This window comes from Ostrea edulis, chromosome 7, assembly GCF_947568905.1.
Source record: "Ostrea edulis chromosome 7, xbOstEdul1.1, whole genome shotgun sequence".
Taxonomy (NCBI): Eukaryota; Metazoa; Mollusca; class Bivalvia; order Ostreida; family Ostreidae; genus Ostrea; species Ostrea edulis.
In genome coordinates, this window is record NC_079170.1 from 74,346,011 (window position 1) to 74,363,289 (window position 17,279).

General features: G+C 35.0%; 1 protein-coding gene across 1 annotated transcript; it reads left to right on the forward strand.

The window, feature by feature from the left end:
* The first annotated feature begins 1,681 nt into the window (after window positions 1-1,681).
* Window positions 1,682-8,152, forward strand: LOC125657187 (uncharacterized). Its single transcript, XM_048887841.2, has 5 exons — window positions 1,682-1,827; window positions 5,195-5,332; window positions 6,445-6,579; window positions 6,822-6,939; window positions 7,898-8,152. Exons 1-5 carry the CDS (start codon window positions 1,764-1,766, stop codon window positions 8,130-8,132), a joined length of 690 nt encoding a protein of 229 aa, XP_048743798.2. The 5' UTR covers window positions 1,682-1,763; the 3' UTR covers window positions 8,133-8,152.
* The last annotated feature ends 9,127 nt before the right edge of the window (window positions 8,153-17,279 follow it).

Sequence of the window (17,279 nt, forward strand, 5' to 3'; positions counted from 1 at the left end):
CGGATTTGTTACAGTTCATACATTACATATTTTGACACCACCCCTGGAATATTATTAAATGACTGAGTGTTTAGATATGATTGGTGAACTTTTACCTAATCCATGTGATTATTTAGTATAAAGGAAAAGTATGAAACTACAAGTAGAAAACCTATCTATTTCTTATTCAATGACATTTTCCTTGGAAACTGGCCAAAAATCGTCCTTTGACATGTTCCCCTAAAAAAGAATGGCCGATGACCCATACTTTTTTTCTTATAATTAGTAAGCTTATTGTCTTTTTAAAATCATCCTTTAATTTGGTATAAAACTCTATTGTAGATTTTTTTTAATTTTAACTTTTATATTGCACATTGGTAATTCCCCTATATTTCCTTTGCAATTACGACTACTTCATAGTCAACTTTTGAAACGCCCCCCGGTGAAAATCAAATACGATTTTCATTTGGTTTTTTCATTGATTTTAACTCATTAATGCATGCTTTACCTTATATCAAAATTTGAATAAAATCTCTATTGTAGAAACGAATTAGGTCCGTCACCCTTAAATCAGCCTATCTAAAACATTATTTTGATCATCAATGATACTCGTGTGTTTATTGTCTCTTTTCATTTAGTTCTTATCTTTAAGTATATAAATTGTGATATTTCCATGCTTTGTGATATATGTTGAGGCCTCTGCTGATGATCTGTTAGTCCCCGAGGGTCTTTACAATCCAGTAGCTAAGTACTCCGTTACTAGCTTGAAAATACGGATGTATGTTTAATTGCTGTTATAAAATTTAGAAATTCATTTCAAAATTAAGGATTATCATCCTTCACGCATAGCTCTTATCCTTAGACGAATTTGACTCCACATTTTTTGGCACACTGTTTTTGCCTATAATAGCTTTAAAACATTGTTATTTCGGATTTCAAACATTTCGGTTGGGCATCACTGAAGAGACATTATTTGTCGAAATGCGCATCTGGTGCATCAAAATTGGTACCGTATAAGTTTTACAGGTTCTCGATATGTATATGCATACGTTATAGACAGGACCACAATGTAAACTAATTTATACAACTAATTGTGCAATCCTGTATAAATAAAGGACATTATTATTATCATTAGCCAAAATCAGTGCGTATGAATTCCTACAGACAATGGGATTCTAAATAGGCAACGCTCATTGTTACCAATTGATATTGATAAAACATGTTTTATTGCAGGCACGTAGAATTCTTCAATTATTATGGGTATCAAATTTCATGGATTGGTAGCAAAATTTCTAGACAAGTTTTTTGTTGTCCATTTCTGAAGGAAATTTTCATTTCGCTGGCAATTACGCAACATATTTCTCTGTATTGCAGAGAAAAACTGTTTTATACGAAATTGTCGTTAACCTCGATATGAAAAATTCTTTCAAATGTCGACACACTGAATTTGATGAATTTTTTGGAGAAGGTCTAACATGGCGCCAGTCAAAGTCTATTTTAGGTCGACTTAAGCGAATGTCAGGGAATTGTGGTATGATGTCGTTACACATGAGCGGATACGGAAAATTGATACTTTGTCTTATATTATAAATTGCATAATAAAATTCGAAATGGCAAGTGTAAATGAATCGTTTATGGACAGGAATATATTTGTATAACGAGCCATATAAAATACAGAGAATGATTCAAGTTTTCCATCCATACTCATCTGAAACCAATGAGACTTAATACTAGTCAGCGTTTTACAGTATAGCCACCTTGTCAGAGTCCGTTATCATCTGAAGATGAGTGTTTTCTGTGTTAAAAAAGCAGTTCTTTTACTTTGCTTTGCATCGACCATCTCGGCAGGTATGTGATCTTGAAAATACAAATTTTAAGGTTTGATACACTCTCCAATCATCTACAAACAATATTCGCATTTTGCTCTCATTGTAGTGATATTGGTATGATCGGAGTTCGTGAAAACCCGATGTTTTTAATGAAAATAACCAACAATGCCACTATTTGTGAGGCCTCTATAAGGCTCATTTGCATTTATGTTTTGACTAACCAATGTATTTTAATCATGTTGGAAGGTATTTCGAAAGATGGGGACTTTTATTCCAGTATTTCGTAACGCGAAGCATGCTTTTCTCAATGAGTGAAGTCCAATGTTGGCTTATGCGTGTAAATCGGATTAGTTGTGAATTGAAAAGAGTCTCTTGATCGAGTGTTTATGGCATATGAAATGAGTTCAAGTCTACACCCAGTATTTCCTACAAATACACTTCTACTATAATTGCATCCAAACTTTTTAATTACAAACAAACTTTGCAGTGCCTAAATATAGACCATCTTATACTTAATTGAATTACATGTACATGTTCTTCATCTTCTTTCAACTAAAGTCCAACTGGACACGTCATTACTAGTGATGTTGATATAGTTGAAAATGAGGACCTCAAATAACTTATTCTAAAGGGTTCTGTCGCCAATTGAAAGACCGAGGTTCTCTGTATTTATACAGAGAACCTCGGTCTTTCAATTGGCGACATAACTTCATCTCTATTATGAATTATGTCGAAGGTTGTGCCAGACGATGGGCTAAATATGAAAAAGAATTGATACATTGTCAGAATGGATAAAAGTACACGAGAAATATTAAAATCCCACATTAGACATATTAAAACAAAAGTACTTAACATCTATCCTTCTGTGTTTAGTACACCAGAAGTGATGAAGGAGTTATAGGTTACTCAAGGGATATGTTTTGGTTCCAGATGACAAAGCTTGTAACAATATTGTCTTTATTTACACAGACTCATTATTACAACTGTATTTTAAACGAACTTGGCATTAATTCCAATTTTGGTAATCGTACTTATACTCCAACTGCCCTTTCAAAAGATGAAATTTTTCAAAAGATGCTTCACTTTAAGTCACATTTAACAATGCTGAGTCCAGTAAGTGCTCTACCAAGCCCCTATCTTTGCTCCTTACGACAATATTGACAGCTGTGCAGGAGAAACTTCAAACTTACTGTTCGACTACATATGCCAGAAGTGGTGTTAATCAAATGTGGATTCTAAAAATTTCTAAAAAACTTCTTGTAAACTTGTGAAATCGCAAAACTTTTCTCAAATCAACCACATCAAAACCTATGACTTTTCAACACTTTACACGACCATTCCTCACGATAAATTAAAGACTATACTTTTTAACATAGACAGTTTCTTCTTCAACAAAAATGGAAAGCGTAAATATTCATATCTAGTGATCAGTCATCCAAAAAATACCGTGTTTAACACCACTCTAATTCCAAGCACAAGTACTCTGAAGTTGAAATTAAAAAAAATATGCTGGACTTCCTCATTGACCACATATTCGTGGTCTTTGATGATCAGGTCTTCCAACAATCTGCTGGAATTGCCATGGGCACGAATTGTCCTCCTTTGTTAGTTGACCTGTCTTTATATTCTCATGAAGTAGACTTTCTTAAAAAAAACTTCAACGTGAGAAGAAAAAAAAAATCTCTTGCTGTGGCCTTCAATTTGACATTTAGATATATCGACGACGTTTTTTCTATTAACAATAATAACTTTCATTCATATGTCGATTCGATATATCCCAGTGAGCTCGAAATAAAAGACACCACAAAGTCGTCCACTTCTGCTTCATACTTTGATATTTTATTGAAAGTAAATATTAACGGCAAACTAACAAATCAACTTTTTGCAAAAACGAGATGATTTCAGCTTCTCCATCGTCAACTTCTCATATTTATGCAGGAATATCCCATTATCACAAGGATATGGTGTTTATATCTCTCAACTGATTCGATACGCAAGAGCTTGTTCTGCTTATGAATAATTGTTGAATTGAGCTAACCTACTGACAAACAATTGATGGTACAGAAGTTTCAATAATCTCGTTTAAAATCAGCATTTCGCAAATTCTATGGCCATGATAACGATCTAGTTTGCCAATAGAAACTGCATATGTATCATTGGGTCAAATGCTGTGTGACGTGTTTCATACCGATTGTTAAACCGTTCTCAACACACTGATTTTGACTACGAACAACTTGGCTTACCTGATCAAGATGTAGGTCTCACGGATGTGGCCGGTGGACAGGGGATACTTACTCCTCCAAGACACGTGATCACACCTTTGCTCTGTCTAGGGATTCGTGTTTTCCCAACTATCTATTTTGTATAGTTTATAGGAGTTATGAGATTGATCACTGTTAGTTATCTTCACCTTTCGTTATTATATTACAACAACAAATGAAACAGGAATAATAATCATAATAGACTTGAATAACGTTTGTAATAAATCTAGAATGTTGACAATTTTGTATCGATGTCAGCACGCGCTATTTTGCGTTTTTCATATTGTTATAGTTTGACGTCATCTGCTCCGTCACAGTTTGGGAAATTAAACTTTGTCTATCGCTTGAAAGGACACTGTACGTTTCGGGCAAAATTTGACCCCGCGTCCAAATTAAATGATATTCCTCAAAATTGTTTCATATGGTGCATGCGTCCAGAAAATGATTATCAAATCTTCGTACGAAACTTTACATATGTATGATACGTATTTAAATATTTGAATAAGAAGGCTAATACATATGTGTCATGAACTCATTATCAAAATAATCCCTCTTATTTCGCTACATGTTTCGAGTTTTATTAAACAAATGTACACGATGATTTTTAAGTCATCTGAGTAAACTCAGATGACGTATTGCAATTGCTCGTTGTTCATCGTCGTCCGTCCTGTGTTAACAATTGAACATTGTCAACTTCTTCTTGATAAGCACTATTCTTATTCTTTTCAAATTTGGTATGAAGCATCTTTTAGACAAAAGGGACATAAATTGTAAATTTCAGGACTCCTGCACCCATGGGGCCTTAGGCCTATGGCAAAACTGACCAATTGTCAAAAATCTTATCTAAAACTGCACGTGTGGAAGAAAAACTAAATGCACAGTGATGAAGAGTAGGAAGGCCTCTGCCAAGCTTGTTTCAAAGTTAATGTAGTCTCGTCCTACCAGATGTTCGGCTGTCTTCGTAAATCTCTGACGAACCCGCGTTATGAGCCCGGAAATAATATTCCTGTGTGATAATTTCAAATATTAGGCATACAAATATGTATTGTAAATGCAACGTAGTGATCTCATTGTAGGGATTTTGAATGTTCCTTATTGGTTTTTCGTTTGCATATTTTTATTAAGTGATGTGGCCAGGAGGATCATATACATTGCTAAAACCAGATACTGGATGTCCACCAACGTGGCTGGATGGATGGCGATACCAGGACAATGAAAACAATAACAACAGCAACTCCATAAGCTTCGGGCATCACTTTTTTGGTAAGCAGTCACATAAGTCAGAAGAAATTCATGTATAGAAAACCTTTCAATATTGTAATTTTCTCCAACGAGAGAGAGAGAGAGAGAGGGGGGGGGGACTCACTTTATTATTTGTCAAATGATGTTCGACTTGTTTCATACCGAGACCGTTCTTGGCACACTAATTTTGACTATAGATAACTACGTTTACCTTATCAAGATATAGGGATCACGGCGGGTGTGACCGGTCCACATGGGGTGCTTATTCCTCCTAGGTACCTGATCCCACTTCTGGTATGTCCAGGGGCCCGTGTTTGCCCAACTCGTTATTTTGCATTGCTTATAGGAGTTAAGAGATTAATCATTGTTCGTTGTATTCACCTTTCATCAAAGTACTTTAACTTCAAAACAATCCTATTGCAATTGACGTCGTCAGCTCTTTGCAAAAATACAGCCATCATTTATGTAAGATATCATACATAAAAAGCAATATCTTTCATGGTGTTACTTTTATGTCTATGGATTTCCATTGTTAAGTGTACCGCTATAAATTGCGCTTTGCGCACTCTCTGTGATTATTTGCGGATATTACGTAATGCCAGAAACAAACACGGGGATTGTGAAGAGTACTAGAAATTACCTATTCCTTGGAGACATGTGTTTGCTGTACTCCATTTTGTATTCTTTATAGGTTCGTTAGCGTCGCGCACCTACTTTCATGGAATTGAAGTGTAGATCTTTAGTATATTTAGTACATTATAGGACTTTTCACACAATTACCATGGCTTTGGTGCCTTAAATCGGGAACACTTATCTATATTATACTACTTCCTTGTTTGCATCAAATTAGACCGTTCATGGCAGACTGATTTTCACTACGGATAACTCCGTTTCCCTGATCAAGGTATAGGGATCACGACGAGTGTGACCGGTCGACAGGGGATGCTTACTCACCCTAGGCACCTGATCCAACCTCTGGCGTGTCCAGGGGTCTGTGTTTGCCTAACTATCTATTTTGTATTGCTTATGGGATTTCTGAGATTGATCACTGTTTGTCATCTTCACTTTTTACCACAGTTGAACAATATATGCCACAAGGAGTGCTAAAACTGAATATTATTCTGGCTGTTTAGGTATCATTGAGGAAAAACCCATCAATTTGAATTTCTCCTTCTGTACCAAGAACCCTCAGGATGTTAGTGACGGGGGACAATGGCCTTCTGGGAGCTATTGCATCATGAGGCACGGAGAAACATGCCCCCCTGGAGGTAATGAAACTATATACTTCGCTCTCTGTATCATTATATATTTTTTTCGTTGTTGTTGAAACGTATCAATTAAGATAGTTATAATTTTTTTTAGCAATATTAAAAAAAAAACCAAAAAAAAAAAAAAAAACAACAACCAAACATTTATTCGCTGACAACATATAACCATATATATATATAATGTACACATACCATAACTCATATACTTTGCATTTAATTTCTGGCGTTTGTTCTGTGATTAGGTTTTGAGAATGGAAGCATTTTTTGGGATGACGAAAACGACAAAAACAAAAACAGTGCTGGCGGAGTATTACCAAGCGGACAATACGACAAAGACACGATGATTAACTACTGCTGCAGGTATTACTATCTCGTATTTTATAGAACTACTGATTTTACCAAGAGTTTGCCATACTGCGAATTAAAGGATATGATGTAAATGAACAGACGAAGTCAGCAATTTTTTTTATTGCAATTTGTATTGTTGTTGATAGTTTTATTTGGAGATAATCATTCTGCAGAAAGTGAGTGTTGAAATGAATGCTGGTTACGTGTAATATGATAAGTTATAGGGAGTCATTCAGTGAGATTTGGGAAATCACAGACTTGGAAATACACATGTATTTAGGAAATGTCGATAATACATTCTTTTGGCTGTCTTTAATTTTTCATAATATGCATTGGCATATATTATACGATGAAACGTTGAAGAAGTAAGGTGTAAATTGATGTTATATTTTACTATGTTGAATTAATATGACAAAAACATTGGTTTACCCATGGTTCCATGCTGGCATCATACCAAATATATTTTGGCAATCTTCCTTTGAATGTAAACCCGGATCTGGGCAATGCCACGTCAGCACCTCATAATGAGTATCTAGCATACCTAATCGCATGCCTTACAAGATGTTTCTATAGAATGGAAAGTTTGATTCATATGTGATTGCAACTGATGATCAATGCTTAATAAATCAATTTTGGAATGTATGCATGGTTGATTGTCTTACTACCCGTCGAAATTTTTCACCAATATTAAGATGCTATCTATTGTAGGTGAAGTACCACTAATTTAGACCTTTGTAATGCATGAAATACTTGTTAAATTCCTAATTCTACCATAGCAAGCATAATACAATGGATTAATTTGCATTACAAATCGAGGTTTTAAAAAAAACAAGAGAAAAAGTACTGAAAACAGCAGGCTATAATCTACAGTAATTAAACGCTTATTTTACCAAGAGTTCGCTATACTGCAAATTAAAGAAGGATATGATGTAAATGAACAGACATTTTTAAAAATTGAATCTCATTATAGGAAAGATGGTAACTTCACTACACCAATCCAACTTCCGGCTTCCCTGCCATTCCATCTGCTTAGATTTAATTCCCCTTGCCAGGCAGTCAAAGGAATGAACTCCAGAGAATTAAGAATAAATTTCGACGACGAAAATGAAAACAATAAAGACCATGCATATGGATCCCATCCTTATGGACCGCGTCCGGGTAAAAAGGATAACGCCCTCGTGTACTGCTACTATAATCCGATTTAATAAAATATTTACCTACAGTTGAGCAATGTTTGTCTCTATTGTCTCAAAACGAAGGGGATTATCATATATTTGTCCATACTTTAAACGTGGAGGTTTTTGTTTGCCAGTTCTTCATCAAACAATAGAAATGTCTCTGTAACTTTTCGAAAAATCCAAATCATCAACGACATGCATGGAAAGTAATCATGATGATTATGAGGATTCATTGTGGACATCTGTGTCGCGTTAATTAAGAAATAAGATATCATTTTTGAGTCTTATTAGGTTATTACATGAAGTTGGTAACGTGATCAAATCCTATAACGCCCGAAGGCCAAATCCTATAACACTGAAATTGATATTTCATATCTTATACCTATATTTCTTTTTTGATTTGTGCTCTTACCAAGCTCCCATACCTAAGCTTACATGGCAGATTACAGAAATAACAATCGGACAACACAAAATATAGTTCGTTAGATTTTTATCGAATGAATACTTAGGAACAATATATATGGGAAAATAATATAATCGTGAATATCTAATTTAGAAGGTTAAAAAAGACGAAACAGGTGTAAAATAAAGGTAATATGGACCGTAAAGTCAACTGAATTGAAAACAAGAAAAGCAGAGTAAACTACATCCGTGATGTGATTTGGTGGCGATCAGCGATGAAGAAACAGTGGTTTTGGCCTACTTGATGTTCAAAAAGCAATGACCTTCATTTTTGCAGTTATTGCTCTTACACCAGAAGTAGTGGGCGTGCCTACCGATGGGGTCCTAAGCTTCAGATAAGATAGTAGTAACAAATAGGGTATTGTAAAGCTTACGGTATCAAAATCTTTATTATGAGCTGAGTTTTAACATGTTGTATCATATCTCTTAATATGTATACGGTGTGACCGTTGGACCGAGCGAAGCATGTAATGGTCATTGGAGTGTCCCAAGTGGTAATCATAATTCCGTTAAGTATGGTACATTATGATTCATTTAAAAATATACATTTTAATGAAATTTTCCTTGCGCTAAAAACCCAGTAACATCTCAATAATATGTTTTACGGCGTGACCGTGTTTGAGGGCGAAGCAAAAAAGTTTTGGCATTAATATCTATATCCAAAACAGGACAAAAACATCCCGAAGTTAGCACGCGGACGGAGCTGTATCAAACCATCCTAATTTTGGACATTTGATCCGCCTATATATTGAACGCGGGAAATATACTAAACGCAATTAATGTAAACAGTACATTATGACGTCATATTCAGCGTCGTTATTTAGCAAATTTACAAGCATAGCATTTGAACCACAACAAAAAACATGGCGTTAAACGTAGAGTGATTATATATGATTAAGAAAATAAGATTTACATGCTTTTACGGATTTTATGCAACATCTCAGAACGACGTGAACTAGGGTAGACGAGATTCAAAATGGAGGAATACATGTCCACGCGCTAATATTCGAATCGACGCTATTGGTACCAAACTTTTCAAGTTCCATAGGTATGGTTTAATTTTTCATTATTTTCCTATATTTTCCTTTTAAACATGTATATACATGCTACCTATAGGGAGAGCTCCGCTCTCACAGCCCTTCGTACCGTGAGAGGGCTTCGCTCTCTATTAAAGGGGTTTATATGGGGACAACAGTTTTACAGGATCCGCCTATTCATTGAACACGGGAAATAAAACACAAGGCGACGTAAACTGTGCATTGTGACGTCACATTTAGCCTCAACCTTTTTCAAAGCAAACAATTATAAACAGCAATAATACATTCCGTATGCAATGAAAAAGGCCGTTATAAAACTAAACAAAATTAACTAATAAATTCAAAATGGTAAAAATATAACCGTAATTTTATCGTATATTCTTATTTAAAGAAACTCATGAACTCATTCATCTATTTAGTCGTATTACGGTTTTATATGTAATTATTTGCTAAAACTTGTTACAATGATAATTATACTATTCACTTTGAACAAACTGAGTGTTTAAATTACGAATTGCACGTCAGAGTCTTCTATCATTGGCATTCAAAATAAAACATGAATAACTGTTGAAGCAGGTAGTGAAAAAATAAATGGCGGCGCCGATATGGATCACGAAAATTTCAGTGAACGTATATAGAGATTGTCTCATTTTCTTTTGCTGATTTTGACTTTTTTTTTTTTTTTTTTTTTTTACATACGTGTTATCTTTAGAGCCTTGCTTCGCGGGGTATAATAACAAAGTTTAGTTTATTCAACTTTACAAAGAACATTTTTAGAATATACATATCTTTATATTGCAGGGAAGGGGGAGGAGTATAAACGTATTCAAGTCTATTAATACCACAAATTTCATGAGTAATCTGAAAAAAAAGATAATAAATAACAGACACCTGGGAACAAAATCGCGATGAAACATACAGGGAATGCTTACTTCTCCTAGGCACCTGATCCCACCTCTGGTGTGTCCAGGGGTCCGTGTTTGCCCAACTATCTATTTTGTATTGCTTGTAGGAGTTATGAGATTGATCACTGTTCGTTATCTTCACCTTACACCATACTTAGTGTAGGTTTTTGGTCGTCAATAATATTGATAAAAAGTAATAATGAAGAATTGCTCATCCTTATTATTTTAATCTAAACTGAGATACCGTGGACGGCGAAAAATCAGATAGGGAAACATGCATATAATAAATAATAAGAATTTTGTACAGTCATATCATTAACTGGCACTTAATTACAAATTCTAAATCATTCAAGTACATGTATATGTAAAATAAAAACAAGTGACACATTTTCCCATTGACGGACTCCCAATCTGCATTTTGCTTTGATACATTTAAACATGTTGTTAATTATTCTAAAACATTTCAACATTGCTCTTTCAAAGTTTATTCTTTAAAACCACACTTTTCATTCCTGATCTTTTTGAACAATTAATTTGCCACCTTGTATGAAAGTAAATTGTTGTTCGAGAGAAGATTTTTTTTAAAATTTCAAATATATCCAAATGTAAAATTTTGACTTCCCACGCAACTACGTTAAGGGATTCCATAGTCAATAATCATGGGTGAAATTGCATCTCAGGTATCATTACACTTGTTATGGTTAAACACCGAAACGATGCTACCCATATGTTGACTGTGACTGAGCTATCGTAAATTCCCCTCATGGTAATTTGCCGTGACGTCAGTTAAATATCACTTAACACTTTATTTTTGGAAAACAGTAAGAGGCCCTACTTGTGAACAAAAGGTCAGGTTCATGCGGGTAACCAGCTGAATTTTTATTGATATACTCAGAAAAAAGATAAAAATCCTTAACATGAAAAGTGTTCGGGGCAAATGGATACTCAAACTGACCATGTTGTAACTTAACAACATATCAACAGTCTTATATATATCATACCGCTAATATACAAGACAGAAATTGTTCCCCTCACATTTCAAACGCACACATATATCTAGATTATATAGCAGAGAAATTCATATTGTTTTTTATAGCAGATGAACCTGAACTTTGCCGCTGTTTCTGTAGTATGAGATTATTTATGTACATGAGGGAAGTTTTAAACGCATCAGTCATTCAGATTAGGGACGATTTCAAGGTCACAATATAATATGAATATCACCTTCGTGCATACTATATATTAAAAATGGAGAATGATTTGATATCATAAAGGAATACTATATTTCATATATATATATATATATATATATATATATATATATATGCAAGGTGAAGATAACGAACAGTGATCAATCTCATAACTCTCACAAGCAATACAAAATAAATAGTTGGGCAAACACGGACCCCTGGACACACCAGAAGTGGGATCAGGTGCCTAGGAGGAGTAAGTATCCCCTGTTGACCGGTCACACCCGCCGTGAGCCCCATATCCTGATCAGGTAAACGGAGTTATCCGCAGTCAAAATCAGTGTGCCAAGAACGGCTTAACAATCGGTATGAAACACGTCAGACAGCATTTGACCCAATGCGAGGTCGTATTGACGAACTGGATCGTTATAACGACCATATAATTTACGAAATGCTGACTTCAATCGAGACTGTTGAAATCCCTGTACCATCAACTTGTTTGTCAGTAGCTTACCTCGATTTAAAAACTGACTATACCCAGAACAAGCTCTTGCATATCGAATTAGTTGAGATATATAAACACCATATGCAGGTGATAATGGAATATTGCTACATAAATGTGGGAAGTTGACGATGGAGAAGCTGAAATCATCCCGTTTGTCATACAGTTGAGTTGTCAGTTTGCCATTAAGGTCTACTTTCAATAAAATATCTGAGTATGAAGCAGGAGTGGACGACTCTGTGGTGTCTTTTATTTCGAGCTCACAGAGATATATCAAATCGACATATGAATGAAAGCTATCATTGTTAATAGACAAAACGTCATCGATATATCTAAAAGTCGAATTGAAGGTCACAGCGAGAGATTTTTTTCTGCTCACGTAGAAGCTTTTGAATAAATTATATATATATTGCACACACACACACACACACACACACACACACACACACACACACACACACACACACACATATATATATATATATATATATTCATTTGACAAGATATATTTTCACGTATACAACTTATAACTTGATAACAGTAGTAAATAATGACAAAATATCATGACACTTTCCCCACGATACAACTATCAGAACATAAACGCTGTGGCGAACTTTTTCATTGTGACATCATATGGTGCGAAGTGCACAGAGGTAAATTTATAACAGCACTGTGATTTTTCTCGGATAGCCTTAACTGAGCTGCGCACACCCCCTTGTTTGATCTACACTTAATATGGGTTCTTTGACACACGTTTTGTCTTCTCTGATCCAGTGATTCTTTGCTTTACATTACTTATTTTCTTGAATGTATCCTTTTGGAAGGGAAGGTGCCAATAGTTTGTACAAACTTGAGCCTTCTTTAAACTAGGATACTGTTTGTGTGCCAAGTTTGGTTGAAATTGAAGCAAAGGTGAAAAGTTCGACTGACAGAAGACATGCTTTGATAATATGCACATAGCATCTGTTGACAGTTGATATCAAGAACATACATATACATATACATCTGTACATATGGCTTTGTGAATCAATGATTAGTAATTGTGTGTGTGTTTTACAATTACAAATAACGTTGTTTGTCGAACCTGCGGAGAATTTACAAAGTCAACCCCAACCTCCATATTTCTTCTTTTACAACGATGGTTTTCCGTAATCTTACAAATAATGGTAGTTAGTTTCACAATCAAAGTAAGGTATATTGGCTGATTGGTTACTATTTAGGTCACCTGAGCCAAAGGGTCAAGTGAACTTTCCGGATTGGAATTTATCTGGTATTTGTTGTCGTTGCAATGACTTTCATTTTTGTAGTTCCTGTCCTTACACCGGAAGTAAGGGGCGGGCTTACCGTTCAGATAAAATTGTAGTAACAAGTATTGTAAAGCTTACGGTATCAAAATCTTGATAATGGACTGAGTATTAACAGGTTGTATCATATCTCTTATAATAACACAGTTCGGTTTATTAGATTTTACGAAGAACATCTACTTTTCGTTAATTTGAAGGAATGGGAGGGTGTGTGGGGTATAGACCTATATCCAGTAGGCCTATTTTAGTGTTTAATTCTGTCCAAGTGGTACTATTAATATCAAAACTTGCTTCCATGAGTAATCTTGAAACAAATGCACGATGAAAACATTTAATAATATAAATATAATGGGGTATGTAACATATTGTTTTCAAAAAAAGAGGACGAGAGGGTGAAGTTGACTTCACAATGATTGTCAGAAAATTCTTGAAAAGCAAAAACAAACAAACAAATATAACAAAACCCAAAAGCTCCAAATCCTACATCACGGAGGGAAAGGGCCGGGGCGGAGGAGGAGGAGGAGGATACATCGAGGTTAGTCCTGACATTTGATAATTTGGTTCCTTGAATTTTATAGTTCCACTACAATTCAATACTGCTATATAAAAAATGCGACAACCTTCAGATCAAACTTTGCTTGTAAGAATAACCAGCTTGGCATGTAATGATAACAGAAAAAGTACATTGTCGAAAAAAATAGACCAGCCCTCCCCCCCTCTCTATCTCTCTCTCTCTCTCTCTCTCTCTCTCTCTCTCTCTCTCTCTCTCTCTCTCTTAATTGCTACGTGCTTGACGATTTTTTGTGTGTACTTGGGTTAAGTTGATTTACACAAACATTAAATTACATTAGAGACACGGATTCGATATAATTAACATGTTTCGTTCATTGACACCTGATGTATATATCTTTGTCCACAGTATGAAATGGTTACAAGTTAATGATTGCATGCGTTGGTTGCACATATAATTTCTTAAATATTTTATTGTGGTTTTTTTGTCGTCAATAATATTGATAAAAAGTAATAATGAAAAATTGCTCATCCTTTTTATTCTGATCTAAACTGAGATACTGTGGACTGCGAAAAATCACACACAGGACACATAAATACATATATAATAAATGACTAAAAATTCTGTACAGTCATTTCGTTTGTCAGCAATTACACTTAATTTCTACATTAACTGACACTTAATTACAATAAGAAATAGTACATTCTCTATCTATTCCTTATAATGACGCCATCACTAGAAGATCCCATCGTGTTGTGTGCCCCCTGTATTCAGGGGAAAATAACTCGTGCTGCACTCTGAACAATGTATTCTTTTGTTGAACACATATGTCGATAGAAATTCAGAGAATCGGAGAGAATTGACGAAGGATGGATGGATCAATTTAACATTAAACACTTGGTCAGATCTTTTTTGAAAGGGAACAACAGCATGATCATCGTAAGGACCCGTGGTTTTAGCAAAGTGTAGGTAGGTTGCTGTTTTTTACCTCCCGTGTGTGTCAGACGAAATAAAAAAAAAGAACTGTCAGATAGTTTTACCTTACTTGAGATATTCCGTTGTAGGATTTTAATGAAGACTTGCTGCGGTGCCTTGACATGAACATATTTTTTCGATCGTCAAAACCAGCCTCGCTCATACCGAGTCATGACCGTGATGTCTGTTGCCTGGAAACAACAGGTTATCATCAGCATTAAGTCCTATAGATCTAACTCTGCCTTTATTTCTTGGCTTCCAATATCAAAGTCAACGTATGAATTCGTCATTTAGTAGAACTTTTAGTTTTAAACCTAGACCTAGTTGCAGACATCAGAAACAACTGAACGGTATGTTTATGTTTCTGTTGTTTTAATTGATGGAATTCTTGTCTGTTTACAAAATAAACTTTTTATAAATATTCTGATGCGTTCTTTTTTAATTTTGTTTCTGTTATGAATTCAATGACTGCTATAGAACTAAATTCAAATAGTTTTCACCAAGACACCCCACCCTTATCCCTTAAAACCAAATACGATGACTGTTGAAATTAATCGATTAACAAGTACAAACATATGATTATAAATAACACTCTATATACTGTTTCTAATGTTTATTCACAAACGAAAGTGTACATTAAAACTATTAACTGTTGTTTTTAACAGTCACTTGTCTTTTTTTTTTCCTTTTTCTACTAAAGTATAATCAGTGTCGGATGACAGATACTTACAGGAATTGTTACCGCCCCTCTTAACCATTTGAACTTAGATCTGTATCCGCCATCGACCTTATGATCTCTCCCCTTACTGTTTTAAATATCTGTTTTCTTGCAGTTTTTATTATCTGAGATAATTCGAGTCTGAATATTTATGTTAATTAGTTGAGAGTCTCTACACTTCCTATTAAACAGTATTTCTTTCCATATTATGTTCGTTGTTTTATTCATATCTTGCATTTTGCCTTCTTCAACTTAAAAAGATTTCGTTACAAATAGTATTCGACGCACGACTTATCTTTCTGTTTACAATCAAGGGCAAGTCACTCTTGGGTCACCTGCTTTGACCTTAATTTTGACTGTAAATTGCAACTATTTGTATAATGGATTAGATCATTGGTATAATGAATCAGATCCCCGAGGGTCTCTACAGCCCAGTAGCTAAGTACTTCGTTACTAGCTTGAAAATACGGATGTATATTTAATTGCTGTTATAAAATTTAGAAAATCATTTCAAAATTAAAGATTATCTCCCTCATGCATAGCTCTTTTCCTTGGACGAATTTGGCTCCACTTTTTTGGCACGCTGTTTTTGGCTATATTTAGCTCTAAAGCTTCATAGTTATTTCGGATTTCAAACATTTCGGTTGAGCATCACTGAAAAGACATTATTTGTCGAAATGCGCATCTGGTGCATCAGAATTGGTACCGTATAAGTTTTACATAATCAAAAACAATATTTGAAGAATTCCCTACAGATTGATTGGGCCAATGGTTATAATCTTGTATCATAAATGTGCATAATACGTCAATACAACATACCATTGGGTCAGATGTTGTCTGACGTGTTTCATACCGATTGTTAGGCCGTTCTTGGTACACTGAATTTGGCTACAGATAACTCCGTTTACCTGATCAGGATATAGGGCTCACGGCGGGTTTGACCGGTCGGCAAGGGATGCTTACTCCTCCTAGGCACCTGATCCCACTTCTGGTGTGTCCAGGGGTCCGTGTTTACCCAACTAGCTATATTGTATTGCTTATAGGAGTTATGAGATTGATCACTTTTCGTTATCCTCGCCTTTCACGTATCACTCAGAGACAAACAGTCAATCATGGCCAATTATAGCAAAGGTTATTTGATCCCTAGCAACCAATCATTATTAATCAGTGAAATTCGATGAATTAGATGTGATTCACTTGCAGTATGTTGATGAACGACTCTGCACGTGCAACATATGTTTCCTGTTGCCTGTTTTGCACTGTCATGTACATGTAATAAGAATATACCTCAGAATATACATTTAAGGGAATCTTTTTAGAAAAAAAATATTCTGCACTCATTTGACCTTTCACCTCCAAATACTAAAATATTCTGCACTCATTTGACCGTTCACTTCCAAACTCTCCTTTTAAGGTCAAAGGATATCATTACAATCCCCTTGAATTAGATCTCACTCAATGTGTAAACAAATCGGTGTGTTCAATGCATTTTCTTAATAAGGATAAATATACCCTAAACGTTTTGCAAAAGATCGAAAACCTTAAAAATGTAACGTTAGAAAATGAGATA

Excerpts from the sequence above, each read along its gene's own strand:
- LOC125657187 (XM_048887841.2), top strand. The coding sequence starts at position 1,764 with ATGAGTGTTTTCTGTGTTAAAAAAGCAGTTCTTTTACTTTGCTTTGCA. Across the intron at positions 5,333-6,444 it reads CTTCGGGCATCACTTTTTTG|GTATCATTGAGGAAAAACCC; the intron begins GTAAGCAGTCAC and ends CTGGCTGTTTAG. Across the intron at positions 6,940-7,897 it reads ATGATTAACTACTGCTGCAG|GAAAGATGGTAACTTCACTA; the intron begins GTATTACTATCT and ends ATCTCATTATAG.